At 38.6% G+C, this 24,804-nt stretch overlaps 1 protein-coding gene across 2 annotated transcripts; it reads left to right on the top strand.

Annotated features, from left to right (window-relative positions):
- The first annotated feature begins 77 nt into the window (after positions 1–77).
- LOC121301285 (protein lin-54 homolog) lies at positions 78–24,804 on the top strand. Of its 2 annotated transcripts, none has more exons than XM_041230544.1 (14): positions 78–268; positions 9,644–10,418; positions 12,055–12,172; positions 12,798–12,931; positions 13,514–13,669; positions 13,791–13,998; positions 14,544–14,617; positions 15,160–15,354; positions 15,752–15,849; positions 18,082–18,153; positions 18,459–18,561; positions 18,655–18,792; positions 21,768–21,970; positions 22,246–24,804. In XM_041230544.1, exons 2-14 carry the CDS (start codon positions 9,684–9,686, stop codon positions 22,445–22,447), a joined length of 2,436 nt encoding a protein of 811 aa, XP_041086478.1. In that variant the 5' UTR covers positions 78–268; positions 9,644–9,683; the 3' UTR covers positions 22,448–24,804. The 2 variants fall into 2 exon arrangements, with proteins under 2 accessions (XP_041086478.1, XP_041086468.1); XM_041230534.1 differs by lacking the exon at positions 78–268 and adding an exon at positions 1,646–1,945.

The following is a 24,804-nucleotide window of genomic DNA, read 5'->3' as shown; positions in this document are numbered from 1 at the left end:
ATGACGCGTTGCGTGGTTTCCAAGGAGGGCGCGGCGTTATTATGGGATGGTAGAGGTGGAATGGCGCTCGGCGCGTGATTTTGAACAAACGTCTCAGTTTCTGTGCGATCGAGATGCAGCAGCAGAGAGAAGGGCTGAGAGCCAGGGTGTAAATAAATATCAACGCACGAAGCTAGACCCATCTGAATAAGACACAAAGAGGATCGGGATCAGGAATTCATGTAAGAGATCGTGACAGCAAAACAGCCATACACCGAACGAGAGACTGGTGAGTGAGCTATTATAAACACACCACCACACAGTGACAACGATGAGCGACGACGGTAGTCAGTCGCAGTAGCTTTCCTGTGCTCAACAGCATAGGATAGGAGACACAAATGACCTGGGTTGACATATGTATCCTTTTGGTTCACTGGTCTGGGAAAGTGCTCCAAGTCATGACAATTTTGCTTGGTCAGCTGTTGTTTACAACGAAGTGATGGGTTGCAGACTAGTGTCATGTTTTGGTGATGCAGATCAGATAACCTGCCCCTTAAGCAAATATAGCCAAGTTGCACTTGTCATTGTAAGTCGGACTTCCTGATACATTTCCAAAATGTGCTGGCTGGAATTCACAACGCAACACCCACTGCACTATACTAGCTGTCAACACACCCGTCATTATATTACTTTGTTTGACCCAGCAGCAGACTGTGCCAAGACTTTGTGTGTAGGTAACATAATTACTCATAGTACCGGCAGAGTGAGTTAGTTAGTTAATTTAGCCATGTGTTGGGTGATGAAAATACATAGTGTCATTTTCTATTTTGTTTTAAGTTCTAGAGTTCAGGTTTGTTTATTTCTAATCATACCCTTTAATTAACAAAAATTGCCGTATGTAAGAAAAGCGCTTTATCGTAATGGAGTTAACTTTACATTTTGTATTAGTAATATATAGTACGTGGGTGTTTTGACATGTAAACGCAGAGCTTGTAACACTGTGGGGGCATGAGGCTCAGGCCCATGCTGAATCGGGAGGATCTCTGCTACAGCTGTTCCTCAAGTGTCAGTGAGATTCATTGAGTTTGTGGGTCAATGGAATTGTACATCTCAAAACACTCCTGCAAACAAAATGGGATTCATTATGTTGCTTATGTTAAGATCAGGTTTGTTTAAGCGGTCACTCTAAAGTAGATTTTCATTAAATTGCCCTACTTTTTATTGTCCAAAGCAAACGATGCATTTGGGGACAGTGTTATTAGCTGTATGTCGCATGGTAACTTAATAACACACACTCATATATTACATTATGTTACGGCGTTTAATGTTTTGTGTGCAGATTTACAAAAACATATTTTGAAACGGAGTTTTTTCGGATTTATACTGAGAGATTTTTTTTCTTTGAATTTTTTTATTTTCAAGGTAAGAAATTATATCCCATTTTCTTCCCTATAAAACTAAACATTTGGTCTTCGTGTGTGTGCGCGCAAGATGCTGGAGCACTTCTGTTTGTTTTTGTTTCAGTTTTCGGTCTTCCTGTCTGGTAGGTTGTAATTATTTAGTTGATTTGGTTGTTTTATAAACTTTAAAAATGTTTTTTATTACTTATAATCTGTACGGTAACAGTCTACATATCATACTTATTATTGTCTATTTTATGGTGCGATTTGATGGGCGTTTTTCCCCTTTGCTCTTGTTTTCGTGGGCTTGGTGAGGAGGTTCTTCCTTTACTGCCCAGTGAAGTTGAACCGATGACGAGGTGAAAATGGCGGATCTTTCGAAATCCAATCCCAGCCCTGAAATAGAAACACAACACATTCACACACAGCAGGCTGGTCTTCGCTCACATTTTATACAGACACAAAACTAGCCTACACATTTAAACACCATTCGACTAAGAAAATAAAAATATGTGTTTCAAATTTTACCTATTTAAACGCGGCGATTAACTTGGCGGATTGTTGAGGTAAGGACAAAGATTTTGTTTAAGGATCTTCAAAGGCCTAGCAGCTGTCTCATAATGTTTGAAAAAAAAGTTATTTATATTTACTTACATGTTGTTGTTAAATTATTACAATGCCAACGGCTGTGTCTGGTTCACGATGTTGTGGTTACAGACGTAGTTTCAGGCTGTGGTAAAAACGTAAAAAGATAGATCGCTGTGAACGACGGAGGATTTAATTTATCTCGATATAGCATAGACACAAGGTGGATGTTGTAATTTTCTTCTCTTAAACTATGTTAATTATAATAATAATAATAATAAAATGTTGGATTCGAATCACTTTCAATGTTGTCTAATCTATGGTTTGTGTACTGTAGAACTACGTTTCAAATTATTTTAGCACGTAGCAACTGGACGCATACAAAGAAAATAAGGTAGATAATTCACAGTAATGAGGTTTTCTTAAATAAAGATTCTGGCGTTTAAGTGATGCATTATGTTTGCTAACTTGGTACTGACAGCACTGCTGAGTAGCCGGTGACAATACCGTTTACAGATACAAGTGTCATTCGCTAGGCATGTTAAACAATTATATCTGTATTTTTGTGTCTGCACACTCAAGAGTTGAACATTAGCATTCCCCTGTGCCCTTTGCAATTGCAATGGACTTAAATCTGCTAGAAAAATACCCACGAGAAAATATTTTCTCGTGACTGGGATGTGATGCAAAAATACGTATTTAACTGCTTTTGCTTTTTTTTCACAGATTTTGCAGCTTACTATAATATAATTATTTAGCATAAAGAGGCTCATGAAAGGCCCATGGAATTATATTATTACTCCCGTGTATTATAAGCCTGCCCTGGAAGAATCATTGTCTTCACCAGTGAGGGTGCAGTTTTGTTCTTGTAACCATCCGTTCCACCATGAAGGGTACATTTATTCTGCGGACGCTCAAATAATAGTAATAATAGCTAATGTTAGCTGGACAGTACTGTATGGCACACAAACCTACTTTTTAAAATAAAACATTTCAGTTATAAATAACGTCGTAAAGCCCCTATGTGAGAGAAATGCAATCTGAAAATCGTTTTTTATTTTTTTAATCCAAGCACAGTACTCAAAAGCAACTGATTTTTATTTGCATTATTTTCTGTTATATTGTGTTTGTGTGGTGGATGCAACGGGCTCACTGTGATGGGCTGAAAATGTAACAATTTTTTTTTTTTTTTTGTTTTTTTGTATATATATATATATATATATATATATATATATATATATATATATATATATATATATATGGGTACCAGTTTTAAAGAAACAGTCATATTGATAGTGTTTGGGAATGATAAATGCACATTAAACTCACTTAAAATAAAGTTGCATGTAGAATAATTGCATAGTAGTATTTAACATTTCTTAAGATATTTTTGTTAGATTTTCTCATTTCTAGCCATTTGATAGTGTGACTAAGAGGTATAGCTAAAATCCTGTCTGTAAATCCTCATCAGAATCCAGATTGTTTTCCTGCATGAGTGATTGGCTGTGATATAAAACCATGAAAATGTTGCCCTTCAGTTTTTTTTTTGGTTTGTTTTTTTGTTTTGTTTTTTAACCAAAAAGAGATGTTCCAGGCATTGCTGCAGAGCTGTGTGTTATGCCTAATAGATAGGGTTGGTACCCCTGGGACATTCCCCATGTGGTCAGCTGTGTGCAGAATCAATGGCAGCCTTGTCACTGGAGTGGCTCCTGAGGCTGAGAGGACTTCCAATTTGGTTATCAAAGCAAGGGAAAGAGGAGGTTTGTTTCCAGCTAGTGAAGAGTTTTGGGGTGAATGGGGGTGAATTTTCAGTTCACTTTACCACAATTTCCTTGGTGATTGAAATACAGGGAAGACATGCGGTCAAATACATTACAAGAGTAAAAGACACCATTCTACATCGATTTTAATTGATTGTGTTCTTAAGTAAATTTCAGTTATTTACTTCAGCCTACAGATTGAGCTTCAGAATTGAGCTGAGAAAAACGAGAGAGGGTCTGTGTTACTACTGTATTCTTCAGGGCTTCCTGAGACCTGTTGTTGGTTTCAGCCGCTTTGACAAAACAAGTAATGTTCCCTGACTTTCAGCAGATCAGACTATAGAAAGGATGGGAATGAAAAACATATTTGAGTACTTGTGGACATTTCTGCTTTGCCCACTAAATTAATTTGGGACTCCTGGTTCCTGTCTTAAGAGACAGCATTTGTGGCGTAGATGGAAGTGTGATTATCCCATAGTTTTCTAAGATTTTAATTACTCAATAGCTTTGGTCTTATAGATCAGCTTTCAGCAATCTGCTAGTTCTGTATTTGAAGACCACAACAGGCTCTACATAATAGGATCATTCTGTTTCAAATCAACCAAAATCCAGGAAAGTCTGTAGGAGGGGGGGGGGGGTTCATACTTGTAATGCGTCTCATTTTGGAGTGATTTTGAGGATCTAAAAATGACATTTAGAATGTCAGTAGCCCTATGAATGCTTCTGTACAGATAGCCAGGAAGGTCTTAAGTAATATTCATGCAAAATAAGTACCACCGCTTTAGTATTTCTGTGTTGCTGGGAGCCTTAAAATAGATACATTGTCCAATTGTCAAATTCCTTATTCAACAGAAGATCTACCTGGCTTTCTGTACAGAAGCATTCATCGGGCTACTGACATATCATTTTTTGATCCTCAAAATCACTCCAAAATGAGACGCATTTCAAGTATGATTACCCTCCTCCCACAACAGGGGGTATCTCTCTGCAAATCTTCATCATTGAGCTTAAATATTTGGCCTGGTTTCATATCTGACCTGTATCTTCCACTACACAAAATATAAGCAAAATCAAAATCTTAAGGTGGGAAGCCATAGTTGAGTTGACATGGAATGACCCAAAAGCCCTTCATGATTAGCATAGTAAATATAAAATAAGTTGTGAATGGTCTGGGATGCAGTAGATTAGAAATGATGAAGTTAATCATTGATTTTCTAAAAGAAAAAAGAACAGTACATTTTGTATTACAATATCCCTGCATGATTATTTTATTGTGGGGTGATAACGGATAAACATGATTAATTATAAATGAATTAATTTTGTGCATGTAGCTGCTAGTGTGTTCTTCTCTGTGAAACCATGGAGTAAACAACCACCAGCAACCATGCAATGCTGCTGAGAAGATGGTTTCCATTGTCCAGCCATCTCTGCGATCACAGGCTTGTATTTGTTCATCACTGGTTTCTTTGTCTGTCCTCCATCTGCTGTTTTTGCTAATGGCTTTGATTCACAGCATACCTGGGATCAATCATAATTATAATGTTTGCTGAAATTGCAATGCTTTTTTTTTTCAATTACAATTAGTTAGTTTTAGGTACACAAAATAAACAAACTACACACTAACATATACTGTATTTATTCTAAATAACCAAGCAGTAATTACAAGTACAAATACAGAAACATACTATAGGTAACTTTTTTTCCCAAAAGTGGTTGAAAATACAAGAATAATCCTTGAATTACAAATAAATGTACAACTGAACTGTAATAGATCAATTGTATGGTATAATTACAGTTATGCAGTTGTGCCAAGGTTCAACTACCATTACAATTACATTGTAATTGCAATCAATTACAAATTGCACAATTACAATTGTAATTGTTCTGATTCACAGGGTCATTACATCATCTTTGCTGCAAAATCTTTCCAGTTTCCTTTTAACCTGCTGTGGATAGTCATACTTTTATCTGTGAAATCTGCACTTCGTTTACTTGCCATTGTTGCTGAAGCCCTGCACCTTTGTTACCTGTTTCCTGTTTAAATATGGTAGATCTGAGGGAACAACAAAGCATTAATTTATAGGCCCAGCAAGGCCCACCTCTCAGCCACTCAGATAGAGGGAAAGCTCACACACCCTCTTCCCCACCTCTCTTTGTCACTGCCATGACTGACAGGCGGATGACATGGTGTTGCTGACCTCTTCCTGCAGCACCATGGATATGTCAGACGGCCAGTCCAGGTCTCCCCTGTTACACACATACTCAAATAAGCAGAAGTCTTTCTTTATATTCGGTGTGTCTCGTTAATCTGTGCTGTAATAACAGGGTTTTGCTGTTTCGAATACAAATAAAAATTATATTTGTTTAATGCTGGTAAATCAGACTTTTGCTTACAAAACTTGTTAAGGTCACTGGTGCTGCCTAGATTGGGATCTGAGGTCTAGAAATTAGATAGTTTCATTGTAACAGCTGTGTGTCTGCTGATCTGGAGATCTGATCTTGAATAACGATCCTGATAGAAGCTTGGATTGGCAATGATGCCTGGCATTACAGTTGTTAATGGCTTGTTAAAAATAAATTCCCCCACATGAAGACCTTTTTGAAGTTTTGCTTCCAGAGTTAAAATGAAGCCAGTTTGTGACGCCCAACATCCTACGAAGTGTCCTCTGCCAAACCTAAAAAATGTGACAAGGTGTCCATGTCCACCAAATGAAATATATTGTCAGCAATAAGAAGCACATATATATCTCTCTACATATATACCCAGATTCTGGTACTCAACAATTTTTGCTAAAGGACGTACGTCCTGAACAAATTTCCTCACTGTTGTCTAACCAGTTCTCTAAATGTATGTTAAAAATGTAATTGTGTGACATATAGGTGTAAGACGCATTGGCGCCTCCACTCTTATCTCCATTGACTTTTGCTTTGTTGCTCGTGGTATGTGTGGCTGATGTGTGAGAATTACTGCACTTCCACTTTCCTACATGTTTCTAGACTTTGGAGGAATCACTAACATGGTGTTGGTCATGTCATTTCTACTCAGCCAGAACGCAGTGTGTCAGTTGGGCAGACACCTGTCTGCACTTGGCATTTTAATGTTGAGCATTGAATAAAGGTTTCCAAATAAAGGGTCAGCTATAGGTCAGCTGCTCACGCACATGTGCACAGGACTGAGAATAGCTGTGGTGTTTGGAATGTTTGGATAGACTAATTTGTGATGGCTGTCTCTGAGTTGGAGGAAGAGCTATTGAACAGCACTTCTTGGATTGTAAATGTAGAATATTGTATAGGGCGATTTAAAGCTGATTTCCATCGTGGATGAGGGCAGAGCATGCAAAGTGGATGTAGCTTAGGTGGGGCGGTCGTGTGTACGTACTTCCCTCATTTAAATGGATTTATTTCTACATTAATCCTAATGTTGTTATGTTCTCTTTGTTTTTACAGAAAGCAAAAAAATCACTGACGTTCCACTTTTTTGATCCCAGACAGAGCAATGATAAATTGATTTAAATTAACTACAGCTTTCGCCAGCGATCGTTCATCACTGCATCCGATAGACCTAATTTCACTCAATGGTATGAAACGCGATATCCTAAAATGTCCATGTAAGTGAAGGCACTAGGTAAGGACATTGTTTGGGTTATCAAGAGTATCAGGATCTTGGAAGAGTGTGTGTGTGTGTGTATATATATATCTCTATTTATTTATTTATTTAATATTAAAAGCACATTTGTTTTTAAAATGTAACACATTAAGATTAAGTTGGCTGTTTCCTCCTGGTGCCTAATAACATCCTGTGTTAGTCTCCCTCAGCAACTATATTCAATGAGTGTGCCGTAACATGCTCCCATTATAAAATTACAGCAATCCTAAAGTGCAGATGTTAGCCTTCCTCCATTGACTTAACATTGGTACAGTATTGTGTTCTGGATCATACACTGGTATCAAACAAACATAAACAAGGACGCCTAGAATGTTTAACAGTACGCTGCATAGATTGCAAAGGGATGCTGTGTTTTGGATTGTTTTTTTGTGCACTTCATTATGGGAGTGCTTGGTTTGTTGTTTAATGTGCAGAATCTGACCATTTTAACCAATGATATTCTAAGAATGATCTCCGTGAATGTACCCATTGGCTAAATTGGTCAGATTCTGCACGGAATCTGCGTAGAATGATCTCTGTGAATGCACCCATTATAAGAGCTGAAAACAAGAAAAAAAGGTCTTATTAAGCAAATTATCAGTTCAATTAAGGGTTTAATTAAGTAATTGAGAACTCAGTTGGAATGAAAACCAACAAACACAGTGGGTCCCCAGGACCAGGATTGGGAAGCCCTGCATTAGAGTAAAGAAGTAAATTTGAAATGGGCCAGCAATGAGCTGATGGAACATTTGGTGTAGTGTAAGTGATTAGACAGAATACATAGACCTGCATTACTATTACTGCTGCTTTGTGGAATTCTGATTTTTCTTGACGTTCTTTAAGTTTTGTAGCTGCTGAACCCCAGATTTCTAAAGGACTTGTGTAAAACCTTTCAAGTTTCCCTACTTTTTATTTTTTTATTGTTTTTCTACCAAAATTTTTCTCCATAAAATTCTGCAGAAACAAAATGTTTTTTTCTTTTGTGTGTATATATATATATATATATATATATATATATATATATATAATATTAAATGCTGTACAGCATTTTACAGCTATTTTTCCTCCCCTGACATTTTGTCCCCTGACGGCTAACTGGAACACTGCTGCAGCAGGGTGACCCTGGTTTCATACCCAGATGGCTTTTTTTTTTTTTTTTTTTTGAGAGGGCAACATTCTTTCCCTGCACTACTCCCACTCAAATATAAATTAATTAATACATGCACATTGCCATGAGATTTAGTGTCTGTATTTTATTTTAAAATAATACAATATTGGACAGATTCTCATATATAAGCATTTCATTTCTATCAATTTAAACATATTTGTCAATGTTTTAATAATTTCATAAATTGAAGTATTATGCATGTTCAAATCTAATTAAATACAAATGAATATATCTTTTAAGTAACAAAATATGCAACTATGATAAATAGCAAACTATGTTAGCAACACTAAAATCTAAAGAAAAAAATCATTTATTTTTTTTTTGCCAGGGAAAGCTTGTCTTGAAATAAATCTAAACTTTGTTTGTTTTTTTTTGTTTTGTTTTTTTTAAAACATCCCAACATCTGTGCGCCTGAGCACGAACTGTTATAATACGATTTTTTTCTAATCTGCTAATACCTTAGCAACTCGTTTGGTTGTAATGTTTTGTTTTTTTTAACCTTTAATAGATTGCTGCATTAAAATGTCAGGTTCATGTATAAAGATAGCATATCACTTATTTGTTTATTTTCAAAAAAACATAAATAATACCTTAAATTTAAAAGATTAGTCTGCTTTGCCGCAGTCTCTCAGGCAGCCATTTCTGGGTTTCTTTGTAACCAATAGGAGATCAGCTTCTTCCACAGCTAGCCAATCAGAAGAGGTAAGGGTGGCACAAACACTTTTTAAAGTGTTTGTGCTTGGGTGCTAGAATTCTGCAATTCAATTTTCAGAAACTTGTGTGGCTCTCTAGAAATATACCCGGAATGTCTTTCTAGCAACAGAACAAACATAGGAAAAATAAATAAATAAAAACGACTTGTCCAACAGGCACAGTATAACGGCAAAACTTGTTGTCCATCACACAAATCTTGTATGCCGGGCGTCAAGAGATACGAATTACACACCCCTGCTAACACCATACATCACACAACCTGTTGCCTGAGGTTCCTTTATTGATGGCTAAGCTACTGAACACTACCTCTTAGCTAAAATGTTAATTGAACTGGCTCTTCCATTTGCACTTAATGAATTCCTAATGATTGTTGCTGCTGGTTGTTTTGCAGTAGCTAAGTCTTGGAGTAGCAGCAGTGGCAGTGTGTGAGGATGGAGGTGGTGTCGGCGGAGGTGAACAGCCTGCTCCCCGAGGAGATCATGGACACAGAGGCCATTGTGCTGGTGGAGGACGACCATGTGGGGGCCGTGGACGACTCCGAGTTGGAGGAAGAGGTTCCCATGGAGACAGAGCTTGCAAGGATTGTCAGCCTCGACACTGCAGAGTCTCAGACTATCCAGGTCTCTGAATCAAAGACCACCAGCAGCATAGGCAGCCAGCTGTTACTGACCAGCTCCACCACTGCCACAACCACCAGCATGACAGGGCTCAAAGCAGCAGCACCCATGCCAGTCAGCACGCAGCCTAGCAGCAGTGTTAGTGGAGGGCTGCAGAAACTCAACACCCCCGTCACCATCACGGCCAACCAGGTCATCCTCAACAAAGTCTCACACTCCCCCTCGTCTGACCTCAAGCCCAGCACCACGCAGGTGTTCAAACAGGATGGACAAAAGCTGTTTGTCACTACCATCGGCAAGTCCGGGCAGCCCATTATGCTGACACTGCCCCACACCAGCCATCTCGCCCAGTCCCCTAAGGCTGGTGGTCAAGGGCAGGGTATGGGGCTAGACACCAAGATACAGCCCCAGCAGTTTAAGGTGGTGACCATTGGGAGCAGGACAGACCATAAGCCTGTGATTGGTGTGCAGGCCATGAGCTCTGGGAATCAGATGATCAGCACATCCCAGCATTCAACACTGCAGGCCCAGCAATTAAAAACAATACAGGTAAAAAAAACAAGACCAATGTAGGTGTAATAACACAGAATGAATGAAAAGAAATACAAACTGGTTTGGATTAAAGTACAGTTTGTGGTAACTGCTGTTCTATACACAATGTATGTTTCTAAATGCATGGTCATATGTTATGATGATTACAGAACACTCAAGGGTCTATCAAAAATGCCTACAGTACAGACATTACTTCCAGTTTTTTGTTCCCCAAACCAAATTTAACAGAAAATAGTCCCTTTGAACAAAATACAGAATTTTTATTGTGTGAATAGTGATTTCCTATGGGAGGTAAATGCCAGCATGGTTGTATAAAAGTACTGAAAAGAAACTATGGAAATTATAATTTGGTGTTTTAACTTTCAGATAAACTACAACTAAAGGCATCTGTACTCAAATTACATTTTTTGATTATATTGACTATTTTTACGATGCATTAATTGGCATGGTTATTCCGTAGTTCTTAACGGTAGCAAATAGTGTTAACCTACCTTTTTGGCTAAGCTGCCGATGGCTGTATCTTGGGATTCACTTGGGTTTATTTTGATTAAAGTAGATACTCGGTGACTGTGTCTAATCTGTCCTGTTCAGAGGATAAGTACTGTAGATAACTGGCATCAATTATTGTTAGGGTGCAGCATTTGGAAAGAAAGTTTAAAAATGTATGAATGGCCCCAGCCCTGACCAAATCACAGAGATCACAATTTGTTTTGTACAATACTACTTGCACTAGTTATTTATAGTCAAGAAGCATGTTTACTATTGAATACCAAGGACTGTTCACCTCTGATTAAACCCCTTCATGTAGTGTATAATACTCGGATGGTATTCCTGTTATTTATTTTTTGTATTTTATCAAATGGTGTTGTGGGACAGGTTTTCCAAAACTAGTCCGTGTAGAGAAAAAACAAATGGTTTTTACCCCAGTTTTTCTCCCCAATTTGGAATGCCCAACTATTATTTTTTTATCCCGGTTCACCGCTGCAACCCCACCCCCGGAGACTCTGAGAACGGAGGCTGAATCACACGTCTTCCAAAATGTGTTCCTGCCTGTCTGTCATTTGTTGCACTGCGGATCCACAGCGGAGCCACCAGACTTATAGTGCCAGAGGACAACACAGATCTCCATGGCTCCACTGCAGACCCACAGGCACCCTTTCAGCCACAGGGGTCGCTGGTACGCAGTCAACCATGGATTGCCCTGCCGGCCAATTTTGCGCAGCCCCCTAGGAACCCCTGTTCAAGGTCGACAATGACATAGCCTGGGTTCAAATCTGTGATCTCCAGGCTATAGGACACATCCTGCACTTCACGCGGAGTGCCTTTACTGGATGCGCCAGTTGGGATCCCCCTTGAATCATTTTTAAAGTTTGCGGTTTTGTTATAATATTTGGTTGTCGAGGGTGAATATTAAGATCTTTCCCTTTTCTGCATTTAGTTTTCATTGATTGAATGATTACTAAACTGCAAGTTCCCTTTGGGTAGGACTCAGTAATTCCTGGGAACTATCTGTTAACTGATTCCAGTGATTAGTTTATACATTAACATTTTTAATATAAAAATGGGTGTTGCAAATGTTTTAACATTTTCAAATTGTATTTATTTAACTACCTGTAAAAACTTAATGTTGCAGATTGCTAAGAAAACACAGACGTCTTCAGCAGGACCAATGATCACAAAATTTATCTTCGCAAAGCCATTGAACAGTAAAGCATTGTCTGGTCAAAGTTCTGTTTCGCAATTGATTGGAGGTAATGGTTCTTATATATTCAAGGCACTTTGTTGAAATCAAAGCATCATAGGGGATATTGCGAGTTTATTAATGAATTTCCCAGCACTTGCCGTCTAATGTTTATTGCCTCCCTCCCCATATATAGCTCTGTTTTGAAATTAATACTTTAAGCCTCTGCCATGCCCTAGCTCAGGTATGAATGTCACATAAACAAATTGCTCTGTTTGGATTTGTATTTTCAGCCTCACAGTATTGAACCATTAACAATTGAAATCATCCATTAGGTCTTGCATGTTAAAATACAAATACTTCAATGTATGGGTGACTCACTAATGACACACATACTCATTTTTAACTAGGAAGTTTCTTTTAGGACTATTTATATTTTGGGCCTAGGTGAGATGTTTTTGGTAAACTCTTTGAGAATCACGGAGTTGCCCTTTTTCATAAATGGAGATTGACCACTCTGCCACTCTGCTTTGGTTTAGTTAGTTACATTTGCAGTTTATGATGATGTTTTTTTTGTTTGTTTTTTTGATTTTTTATATATATATATATATATATATATATATATATATATATATATATATATATATATATATATATATATCTATCACATCTTTCTGTGAATTGCTGATTTGCAGGCCGAGTCCTTACCCAGAACCCTCCTGGCACACCCCCGAGGACACTTTCTTTCTCTGAAAGCATCGTCGGAGCTGCTCTCGGTTCAACACCGCAAAGCAAGATTGCCATCTCGCCCCTCAAATCACCCAGCAAGGTCAGGACTCTAACTCCTGTAACAGCAAGGGCTGTCCCCTAAACCTGTCATCATGGTTCTGTGAAGGGGCTGATCAAACAAAATACTATAACACTAAGCCCTAAACCCCTATATAAAACTCTGGCTATGGGGTCGCCTGGTCAAGCACGGCCTTGTGGTGTGCAGTGTGAGTGGGACAGGTTCACGGTCATCAATGGGGATTCTGGAGGTAGCGTCTCGTTGGCTCTGGTGCTCCCGTGGGTTAGGGAGGCAAAAACCATCCGTGACTGTTTCTCCTCATCATGCTACAGCGGATCCCACTGGCCAGGCGCTGGCCTTTGTTCTGCAGAAGCCGGTAACTCGCTAACATCCACTCGAAGTTCCTGGCCGTGAAAGAGGAAATTGGCTTGATCGGAGGGCACCCACTGAACTTTCAGTTCTCCTGAGCTGTGTGGGGAATTGCTGTGGTGAGGGAATATAATTGGACATTCTAAATTTGAGAGAAACTTGGGGGTAAAGTAATTGGGCACTCAACATGTTGGCTGTATACTGTAATTTATTAGTTGTACTCTATTCCTTGCTAACCTTTTGTGTGGTCTGCAGCTGACTGTGGTGTCTGTGGCCTCCCAGTCTCCAAGCTCACCTCAGAAGTCAGTTGGGGTCCCATTGAGCATGGCCCTGGGACAGCAATTCCTGACAGTGCAGCAGGCAACCCAGTCTTCTCCAGCCAAGGGCATTTCCAATCACTCCACACAGCAGGTAAGTTCCTGTTCTGAGTTTCACCATTGTGGTGTATATGCTCAAGTCATTTAATAAATTACAAAGGTGATGTTGGGAGTGTGGGTCTGTAACCGGTCTGTTGTACTGCTGTTTGATGCAGGGAGTGAAACCTGTGCAGACCATGACAGTAAGTGGCGTGGGCACCCCTCAGTTTAAAACCATCATTCCTCTGACAACACCACAAAATGTCCAGCAGATCCAGGTGCCTGGCAGTAAATTCCACTATGTGCGTCTCGTCACTGCCTCCACGGGCAGCAGCTCCCCACAGACAGGCAGCCCCAGCATCAACTCTCACTCTCTACAGCAAGGTAGGTGCCTGCTCTCAATGTCTTAATGCTGGACCAGTACACTGTAGAGTGCAGTGGTGGTGCAGTGAGGCGATGCACTAGATCAATTCTGGAAAGCTTGGGATTGACTTCGGCTCAGGTCACAAGTTAAATTAATTTTGTAGTCTTGACTTTGCCCTCAGTGGACAGTAGTTCACAACTCAAAATCTCTACAAATTGCTTGCCTTTGCCATACTGTATCATTGAGTGATGGGAAATTTCCTTATTCTCTTGCCAATACTTTTCCAGGGAATTGCCATTTGAACTTTGGTAAGTGGAAACTTTGACCTGTAAAGTTGTTAACAATGTTAATCCCAGCTATTCATGTCTCCAAAATGCTGTGGGATTTGTGCTACCATACTTTTTTTTCATTATACATTTGTATGTTAAATATGATAGTTTTGCAACACTAAATAATCAATTTTTATTGTTCATGCAGCTTTATTCATACAGGTGCTGAAATCTGGGTGTGGCAAATTATCTTTTCAGGATTTGTTGTAATTCAGTTCTCTCATCTCTGTTAACAGCTAAACCGGTAGTGGTGAACACAACACCAGTGCGGATGTCGGTTCCAATTGTCTCTGCACACACCATGAAACAGGTGGGTAGAAATTCCTGATTCAAAACCCATCAAAATATTCTCATCCTGTTCTATGGTTTTAGATTGTGTTGGCTTTTATTAGATAATTTATGGGAGTTTTTATTTACAAAATTATATAATCTGTAAATGCAGTTTATCGGTGATACAGAATGCTTCTTCCTATCCATTGTGAGATAGAGAAGATTTAATTTTACCAAAGACATTGGCCTGTCTAGATCTCTGTGAGCAGGTTATAAAAAAAATCCCTTTTTTGCACCAATTCGTCTTGCAAGGATGGGAGAAATAAATTGTTGTCAATGTGGGTTGTCAATAAGATGAGTTGGTAACTATATCTGAACTGCATTCTCTTTATTATTGTATCCCCTGCAACTGGATATACATGCTAATCCAACTGCGACGAAACATCCTGTGAAAATTTTATCTGTATCAGTATCAGAAACTTTGATTGTTTGGGATATAACTTTATAAACTCTTGCAAGGATTTCATGCAATTTTACATAGACATACATTTATATTAAGGGTGCCATTTTTTGTGTTTTCAGGTGGTCCCAAAATCTCTAAACGCAACTTCACAGATTGTTAGTACTCAGTCACAGCAAAGGCTTATCATGCCAGCCACTTCTTTACCTCAGATTCAGCCCAATCTGACCAACCTGCCCCCAGGCACTGTCCTTACACCAGCTCCTGGCACAGGAAACGTGGGGTATGCTGTCCTCCCCGCTCAGTATGTCACACAGGCAAGTAAAAGGAAACATTTTATTTTTCTCTTAGCTAATCCAAAAACCTTACACCAAATAATTTTGATATCAAAGATCTCTCACTTTTCCTGTATGAGACGGGGACGTGCATAGCATCAACACAAAGGTGCATCTATTTTAAATGGAACAGGTTTTGTTAATGGTTACTAGAAAGCCTGGTCTTTGTAGTACAACGGGCCTTTCACAATATCTTATCCTGCACTGGATGCAACATATTTTATTAAAGATTTAAATCTGAAGATCAGTAATTAGGCAATATATTTCCAGGGGACACAAAACAATCTGAAGACAATGCTCACATTTTTTGCAGTAATCTATAAACCGTACACTCTGTAATACTATAATCTAATGTAACAATAAATATTTATATTTTCAGCTCCAGCAGTCAGCCTTTGTGACCTTGGCAAGCAGTACTGGGTTTGCACAAGGATCAGCAGCTGCTATCCAGACCCAGGCCCGGTTACCACACAATGGGTATGTCAGTTAAGAGTAGCAGTGCTGAGAGCATGAAGGGATACAATGTTCAGTGTCACAGGAGAACATTATATGAAGGATACGGTAGAAAAGGGTTATGGAAAAATCTTTTACATGTGAAGGATACCTGAAAAGCGCAGAGTAAGTTGGTTTTCCTAGCAAATCAAATTTGTTTGCATATCCAAATTGTTTCCCCACCAATTAATTGAGGCCATCTAGGGTAAATCCTTTTTAAACTCCTTTGAGTTTTCATCAATATTGAATGGTGCCAAAAGGAGTTTTTATTTATTTATTTATTTGATTTATACTACTGTTCAACATAAAAGCACATTGGATTTAACCAAATATTGTATTATTTTTATAAACATTTGTGACATTGTACTTAAGAGTAAACTAATAACCATTCAACAAAACCTAAAGCTGGTTGTTATTTGTTGTGTTTAAAACAAATGAATAATTCTACTGGTTTGAAAGTAGAATATAGGCTCACAACAACACATAGTTTTTGCTCCATAGCTGACTCCAAATTAGTATTTAGAGTATTGTGACAGGTTGGCTTCAGTGGTGACGTCAGACCAGAAGAAAACACACAGCACTGCGAGTGATCTGGTAAATGCGCTTGCTTGCGCCGGTTTATTGTAAAATAAAAAGGGTGAACGAAACAAAATAAACACAGGACACGGCACTGGTAGCCAAAACAAAGAGATGAAACAAAATGGGCTAATACTTAAACAAACAGCGGACTAACAGACAAACAAACACGGTGAGTCGAAACAGTTATTTACTTTAGTTTTTAATTCTCTCCTCTCCACACCCGTTCTCCACTCACCGAACACACAACCCAGAGTGAGTGAAAACATGCTGCTCTTATGCAGCTGTACCGAGACTCGATTGCTAATCAATCATTCAATCTCAGTACAACTGCACGTGAATTAAATTAGTGCACTCCTGTGTCCACGCACTATATACTTTTTAATCTGCATGTGGAGTGATGTGCAATCCTTGTGCCTAAATACAAATATATTTTAAATCACTTGTGTTACACAGACCCCTTTATATCCTGTGTACTAATGATATTCATACCAACATTAACACACTACATACAACATAAAACACAAATAAATAGCACAGGGACAGGGCACAATTCAAAGGCACCAAAAGTGTATTTAGTGTATAGAGGTCAGCACGGGTAACTGGATTTTAAATTACCGACCCGGGTCTCTTTTTACTATCCGGGTATCGATTATAAAATTTGAGAATTTAAAGAAAATGTAGAAAATATGACAATTCAGTTGTAAGCGTGGGTCTCTGGCCAGCGCAATAAAGACAACATTAAAACAAGTTTTGCATTAATCCTTTTCTTTAACTGACAGAATATCAAGGTTTTACAGAAAACAGTAACACACAGCGGCAAGTACACCTCAATAATAGCAACTGCGGCGACCATTCTTCTCAGGAACTAAATCGGAAAGAAAACAACATAATATCCTACTCGGACACTTACAAAACGTTTTCCTGTTTTGTTTTGGGTTAAATAAAAAATATTTGTGGAGCACATTAAGTAAGTGTGCTAGTGCTTCCTCCTTTTGAATGAAATATTTCGTTGGCAGAGTTTGCAAATTCTTTTTTCTCCTGCTTTGGTAAAGAAATTCTGCATAGTGCTGCTTTGCTTTGCCATGTTAACAACAACAGCGGAATGTGGCCAATACACGTGTCAAAGAATCCCGCAGCATGAAGCTCATTTAATATTAATAACTATTCAAACTGAGATTTATTATTATTATTATTATTATTATTTGTTATATGTTTCTAGTACTGAAAAAGGTTATACAAGTCTACAGATCTAAAGAGACTAAATGTATGTGTACTATATAGTATTTAAATATATGTTATATGCGATTTTATATGTGATTTTTTTTGTTTTGTTTTGTTTTTTGTAATCATTACCTGGAAAAGATCCGGGTATTTTTTATTTTTCAGGGCAGGTACCCGGTTCCGGATTTTCTACCAGTGCCAAACTCTCGTATTATGCAATTCATGTAAAAGGTCAAATGAAAAACTGAGTTGTCGTAGGTCAGACAGATTGCACATTTAAAGTGCAAGGGTGCTGGAACTAGGGGTGCTGGGAGTGCGGCACATACAGGAGTTACAGTTTTTTCAATGACTTTCAGCACCCCCACTATAAAAATTGTTCCAGTGCCTCTGTTAGTGAGTTTTTTTCACTTCACACAGGTTGTCTCCATCCGATTCTGCATCGCGACCCAGGAAACCATGTAATTGTACCAAGTCCCAGTGTCTCAAATTGTGAGTATGCCCTGCTTCCTAACCCTATCATTTTGTAGTACTCCTTCAGCTATAGTGCATTTCAACTAATATGCCTATACTGTGTATTTCGATGCAAATGCATATAAGTGCAAGGTTAATGGTATGAAATGTTAAACATTTAGTTTACTTGTATTTTGATGATGAAAATTATATTACAAATTAAGTATTTTAGGGATATGAGAGATGAAAATGAATTGGGTTATTGAGTAGTACAGTTTTCAGCGCTGTATAGGCTTATAAGGGGAACACTGCTGATTTTGTGAGTGTTTTTTTTTTTTTTTTAGGTACTGTGATTGTTTTGCCAACGGAGAATTCTGTAACAACTGTAACTGCACAAACTGCTTCAATAATCTGGAACACGAGACTGACAGACTTAAAGCTATAAAGGTAAGCGTGATGATGGAGATGAATATCTTCAGTGTATGTGGCTACTGTTGAAAAAATATCAATGGTGGTACATTATGTTTAATCGTTTTGCAGGCATGCCTAGACCGCAATCCAGAAGCATTCAAACCGAAAATTGGAAAAGGAAAGGAAGGTGAATCAGACCGACGGCACAGCAAGGGCTGTAACTGCAAACGCTCAGGCTGTCTCAAAAACTACTGCGAATGCTATGAGGTGAGTTTCACCACTGGAGCCCAGCCTGCCTCAGGCTTGTGATTTGGTAACACCTTTCTTTCTTTGGCTTAATGTACCAGCCCAGTCATTGTTAACGTAAGCCTCTCAGACTTGTTGGCAGAAGTCAGAAATATATTTTGTTGCCTTATAGCCTGGAATTAAAATGCATTAAAGTATTTTTTTTTTTCATTTATCTGCACATCCTACCCCACAACTTCCAACTGAAGAAAGTATTCTAGAAATCTGTAGAAAATTAATTAAAAATAAAAATTGAAATAGCCCATTGTAGTAGCGATCCTAAATTAGCTCAGGTGTAACCAATCGCCTTCAAAATCACACACCAAATTAAGTGGCCTCCACCTGTGTTAAATTGTAGTGATTTTCAGGATAAAGTCAGCAGTTCCTGTAGGTTCCCTCTGCTGGGTAGTGCATTTCAAAGCAAAGACTCAACCATGAGCACCAAGGCACTTTCAAAAGAACTCCAGTACAAAGTTGTTGAAAGGCACAGATCAGGGGATGGGTATAAAAAAATGCGAAGGCCTTGAATATCCCTTGGAGCACGGTCAAGACAATTATTAAGAAGTGGAAGGTGTATGGCACCACCAAGACCCTGCCTAGATGAGGCCATCCCTCCAAACTGGATGAACGAGTAAGAAAGAGACTGATCAGAGAGGCTACCAAGAGGCCAAAGGCAACTTTGCAAGAGCTACAGGCTTTTATGGCCAAGACTGGTCAAAGTGTGCATGTAACAACAATATCCCAAGCACTCCACAAATCTGGCCTGTATGGTAGGGTGGCAAGAAGGAAGCCATTACTCAAGAAAGCCCACCTTGAATCCTGTTTGAAGTATGCAAAAAAAAAAAAAAAGACTCGGGAGATTCTGGAGCCATGTGGCAAAGTTTGTGGTGTGACGAAACTAAAATGGAACTTTTTTACCTAAATGCAACGTGTTATGTTTGGCACAGACCCAACACAGTGCATCACCCAAAGAACACCATCCCTGCTGTGAAGCATGGTGGTGGCAGCATCATGTTATGGGGATGTTTCTCATCGGCAGGGACTGGGGCACTTGTCAGGATAGAAGGGAAAATGGATGGAGCAAAATACAAAGAAGTCCTTGAGGAAAACCTGCTGCCCTCTGCAAGAAAGATGAAACTGCAAGAAAGATGAAACTGGGACGGAAGTTCACCTTTCAACATGTCGATGACCCAAAACACACAGCCAAAGCGACACTGGAGTGGCTAAGGAACAAAATGATAAATGTCTTTGAGTGACCCACTCAGAGCAAGTCAAATCAGAAATTTGTGGCATGACTTGAAGATTGCTGTCCATCACGCTCCCCAAGGAACTTGACAGAGCTTGAACAGTTTTGTAAAGAAGAATGGTCAAATATTGCCAAATCTAGGTGTGCGAAGTTGGTAGAGACCTATCCCAAAAGACTCACAGCTGTAATTGCTGCCAAAGGTGCTTTCACCAAATATTAACTCGGGGGTGGAGACTTATCCAATTATGATCTTTCAGTTTTGTATTTAATATATAATTTTTTTTCTCTATAAAAACTTTTTTCTCCTTTACAGTGTGGAGTATGGTGTGTAGATAAGTGGAAAAAATCCTAATTTAAATGCATGAAACTGAAACTCTGACACAACAAAATGTGAAAAAAGTTCAAGGGGGTGTAGACTTTCCATAGACAGTGTGTGTGTGTGTGTGTGTGTTATATATATATATGTATATATATATATATATATATATATATATATATATATTATATACACAGTACTGTGCAAAAGTTTTAGGCAGGTGTGAAAGAATGCTTTCAAAAATAGACACGTTAATAGATTATATTTATCAATTAACTAAATGCAAAGTGAGTGAACAGAAGAAAAATCTAAATCAAATCCATATTTGGTGTGACCACCCTTTGCCTGCTGAGATACTTATCCATCATGCAGTACCATCAGGGAGGCATCTGATTGGCCCCAAATTTATTCCGCAGCATGACAACGACCCCAAACATACAGCAAAAGTCATTAAGAACTATCTTCAGCATAAAGAAGAACAAGGAGTCCTGGAAGTGACGGTATGGTCCCCACAGAGCCCTGATCTCAACATCATCGAGTCTGTCTGGGATTACATGAAGAGAGAGAAGCAACTGAGGCTGCCTAAATCCACAGAAGAACTGTGGTTAGTTCTCCAAGATGTGTGGGCCAACCTACCTGCCAAGTTCCTTCAAAAACTGTGTGCAAGTGTACCTAGAAGAATTGATGCTGTTTTGAAGGCAAAGGGTGGTCACACCAAATATTGATTTGATGTAGATTTTTCTTCTGTTCACTCACTTTGCATTTTGTTAATTGATAAATATAAACTATTAACATGTCTTTTTGAAAGCATTCTCACTTTACAGCATTTTTTCACACCTGCCTAAAACTTTTGTACAGTACTGTATATATATTATACAGTATACAGTTGGCTGTATGATATTTTGCTGCATACAGTGGTATAGGTAAATAAAACCAGGCCAGAAAACTTGTGGTGCTCTTAAGACAACTCGTGGAGTGGTTAAAGCTCTATGAACAGAAGGGGGTGACCAGCGCCCCACTAACTAATAATAAAGCATATAAACTATCCAAGTACATGAATTAGGCAGGTACAGGGATCTGCTAACTGCGGTAAAAATACGGAGAACAAACCTCCTGCAGTACCTCCTCTTTATGGCTCATCTTTCTCCTGTTTTTAACTTGGCCTGCATTTTTCCCTTTTTTGGTGATATACAGGAATAAACTAAATAAATCCATGTGTACTGGGTAATGCATTAGTTACACTGACCCCTATTTATAAAGCTGTTTGAGTCAAAGTCTTTAGAAATAACTTAAACATAACATTTTTGAAATATGACACACTCGTTTCACAGTAGTCTGTAGCCCAGTTTCATGAATGTCAATGTTAAATGTCTTCATTTGCCATCTGCAATCTAGGCAAAGATTATGTGCTCTTCGATATGTAAGTGCAACGGCTGTAAGAACTTTGAGGAGAGTCCGGAGCGGAAGACTCTGATGCACTTGGCGGATGCAGCGGAAGTCCGTGTCCAGCAGCAGACGGCGGCCAAAACCAAGTTATCATCCCAAATCTCTGATCTGTTAACAAGAACAACACCGGCTGTCACCAGTGGAGGGGGAAAGTAAGTGAAAGTGGACTTGTAACATACTTTAGAGGTTGTCGGATTTCAAAACCAATTATATGGACCCTTTATTCTAAACACATGTTGAGGATCTGTGTGGTATGTCTCCAGTGCCTTGAAACTTGGAATATACACTATCTAACACAATTTCTTGACTTTACCATGAGCTTTATTTCCCAAGCCTTTTAAGTTGATGTTGTGTGTCTGTTTTAGTAGATTTGCGGGGTTTGTGCTCATGGGGCACCCTTTTTTTCACAGTATTTTCTTGATTCCAGGTTGCCCTATACGTTTGTCACCAAAGAGGTTGCTGAAGCGACGTGTGAGTGTTTGCTGGAGCAGGCCGAGCAATCGGAGAAAGCGAACAGGTCCCAGGCCGCGGCGGAGAGGATGATCATAGAAGAATTTGGACAGTGTCTTCTGAGGATTATAAACTCTGCTGGAAAAGCAAAAGCTGACCCCTGCTCTCTGAACTGCTAAATTCTCCAAATAAAGCCTTCGTCCTCAACAAGGACTGGAGCAGGGTTAAAAGGAAAGTTTGCATCTGCGGTACTGGCGATGGACACCTCTGTTTAAGAATAATCAGTTTGTTTGGAGCTTGTTTTAGAGTGACCTGATAATGCGATCATGTAAAATTTAAATAGATATTTTTATGAAATTTTCCTTTGGATCTTTGACTTTTTTAAATCATGTTGCTTCTTTCTGGTGATGTGATGATGAAACTTTTAACCATTCTTATTTCCGTTAAGCTACATATTTGCATCCCACTCTCACTAAAAACAGTTAATCTTTGGTTGGTAGGGTATTCTTTGCAGATTAATTTGTGAAGTAAGGCTCTTTCAGGAACCAGAACTAATCACTGACTTGCTTGCTCTTTAGAGTTTGGGGGCTTCAGCTTTTCTTGATTTCACATTGATCTATCCATGTAGATGAATTGTATATAGCCATGTACTATTTTCAATTCACTATGAAGCTGCAAGCAGGTAGATTACATTAACTACAAAGGGTTTTTTTTTTTAAATCAGTGTATCAATTTGTTTTTTGCAAAAGGAAGCAGCAAATAAAATGTAATTGAGCAAGGAGAATTGATGAGATGGGTCATTACATTGCTTACAGCATATCTCTTAAGTTTTTAGACAAGGGAATTAACTGCTATATTTGCAGTTTGAATCAAAGTGGGTTATCTCTTTATTGATGCAGCGGTAATGCGTTGAAAGGATGCCGTTTCAAAATCCTTTAAAGAGTTACAGTGTGCATTTCCAAAGCTTTACTGCGGTGGCCTTCATTGCATTGCACTGGGTTTTGCCAATATAGCAAACTAATGTGGATCGTCTGCTTTGATTCTTGTTTGTGGAATTGCCTCCCCTCTAAAAAGCATTGCTTGCCTCTTCATCGTTGTGTAGATATACACAGATAAGCTCTAGAGGCAGGCACCTTCATTTGTGCCAAGTGACTGTCTTGTCTAGACATACTCCTCAGATCTGCCCAGGTTCTGCAGTTGTTGAGTGGTGCTCTGTTTTTCTACAGCTAATATTAAGGTCTCTTACTGACTTCCAAAGCAGCCTTGGCTCAGTGAGGATGCAGAGAGTGTAGCTGGTACCTCCCCCCCCCCCCCCCCCCCCCCCCCCCCCAATCAGCTGTGATCTGTCGGTGCATCCTCCTGGTTCTGAAATGTGCTCCAACTTGACTTACATGGGCCCTGTTTTAGTTAAATTGTAATCTACCCATCCAGGTATCTGCCATGAACATCACTAGTGGATTATAGACTGCATCCTTTCTTTGCTTTTTCTTAAGTAACAAGCTGGTTATACAGATAAGTAAGGATTGTGTGAACTGAGCGCACTCTCCATATTTTCAGTCATTTTTGTTCCTTGGATGACTTGATCACGATGGCACGCCAGTTCTCAATAGATAGCTCTCCAACAACCCCACGGCCTTCATCTCTAACAGGGCAGGGTACATCAGTGCTTTTTGTTTAGTGTTTTTTTTTCCTCATTTCTAATCTGTAAATGCAGGTGCAAAGCTAAAACATTTTCTTGTTGTGGTACATTTTACATCTTACCTAATGAAGTACATTTACATAAAAATAAAATACTACATTTTGTACTTTATATGATAACAAGAATTACAACATTTGCCCGTTTCACTGTAGCCCTCATATTCATGGTGTACTTGCTGGTTGTTGTCTTTTTTTTTTTTTTTTTTTTTTTTTTTTTAAAGAGAACAAACAACGTTACAAAAACATGAAACAAATATTCTTATTTTAGTTCATTTTATTCGCAGAAAATAGCACAGGTTAGTTTTTTTTTTAATGTGTACATAACCCACATGCTAAACTGCCTCTGATTTAGACTGAGGAGTATGGAGAGAGATTGTACAGTATAAATGTAAATTAGTGTAAGTGAATAACTGGTTTATTAGAGCTTCTTTGTACTTTATCAAGGTTTAAACATTTGCAATATCCTTTTTCATGAACTGAAGCTCTGTACTAGTATGTAAATATGTTGTGTTTTATTCTTAATTGTACTTCTGTGATGTGTATTTAAATCTTGTGTGAAGCTAAATATCTAGTATTTGGATTTGTAGATTGTGTATGATGGGGTGGCCATTGCTTGTATTAATTTAAAGGTGGAATCCAATGTTTTTAGTTCCATGTTTTGTTAGTTGTTTCCTTTTTGTTTGTTTTTTCTTTTTTCAACCTGTTTTGTAAACTCTTTGTGTAGTCATTTAATTTATCAACCTCTGTTGTCAGCCCCCCCCCCTCAGTTACTTAGAAGCATTATGACAGCACAGTAAATAATATCATTCAAATTTATTAAAAGTAAAATAATTTTTAA

This window comes from Polyodon spathula, chromosome 2 (genome assembly GCF_017654505.1).
Source record: "Polyodon spathula isolate WHYD16114869_AA chromosome 2, ASM1765450v1, whole genome shotgun sequence".
NCBI lineage: Eukaryota > Metazoa > Chordata > Actinopteri > Acipenseriformes > Polyodontidae > Polyodon > Polyodon spathula.
Note: the sequence above shows the minus strand (reverse complement) of the source record. Positions and strands in the feature narration are given on the sequence as shown.

Bases quoted from the DNA above. Each gene is read 5' to 3' on its own strand.
- LOC121301285 (XM_041230544.1), top strand. From the start codon at position 9,684: ATGGAGGTGGTGTCGGCGGAGGTGAACAGCCTGCTCCCCGAGGAGATC. The intron at 10,419-12,054 runs GTAAAAAAAACA...TTAATGTTGCAG, and splicing joins AGCAATTAAAAACAATACAG to ATTGCTAAGAAAACACAGAC. The intron at 15,355-15,751 runs GCAAGTAAAAGG...TTATATTTTCAG, and splicing joins CCGCTCAGTATGTCACACAG to CTCCAGCAGTCAGCCTTTGT.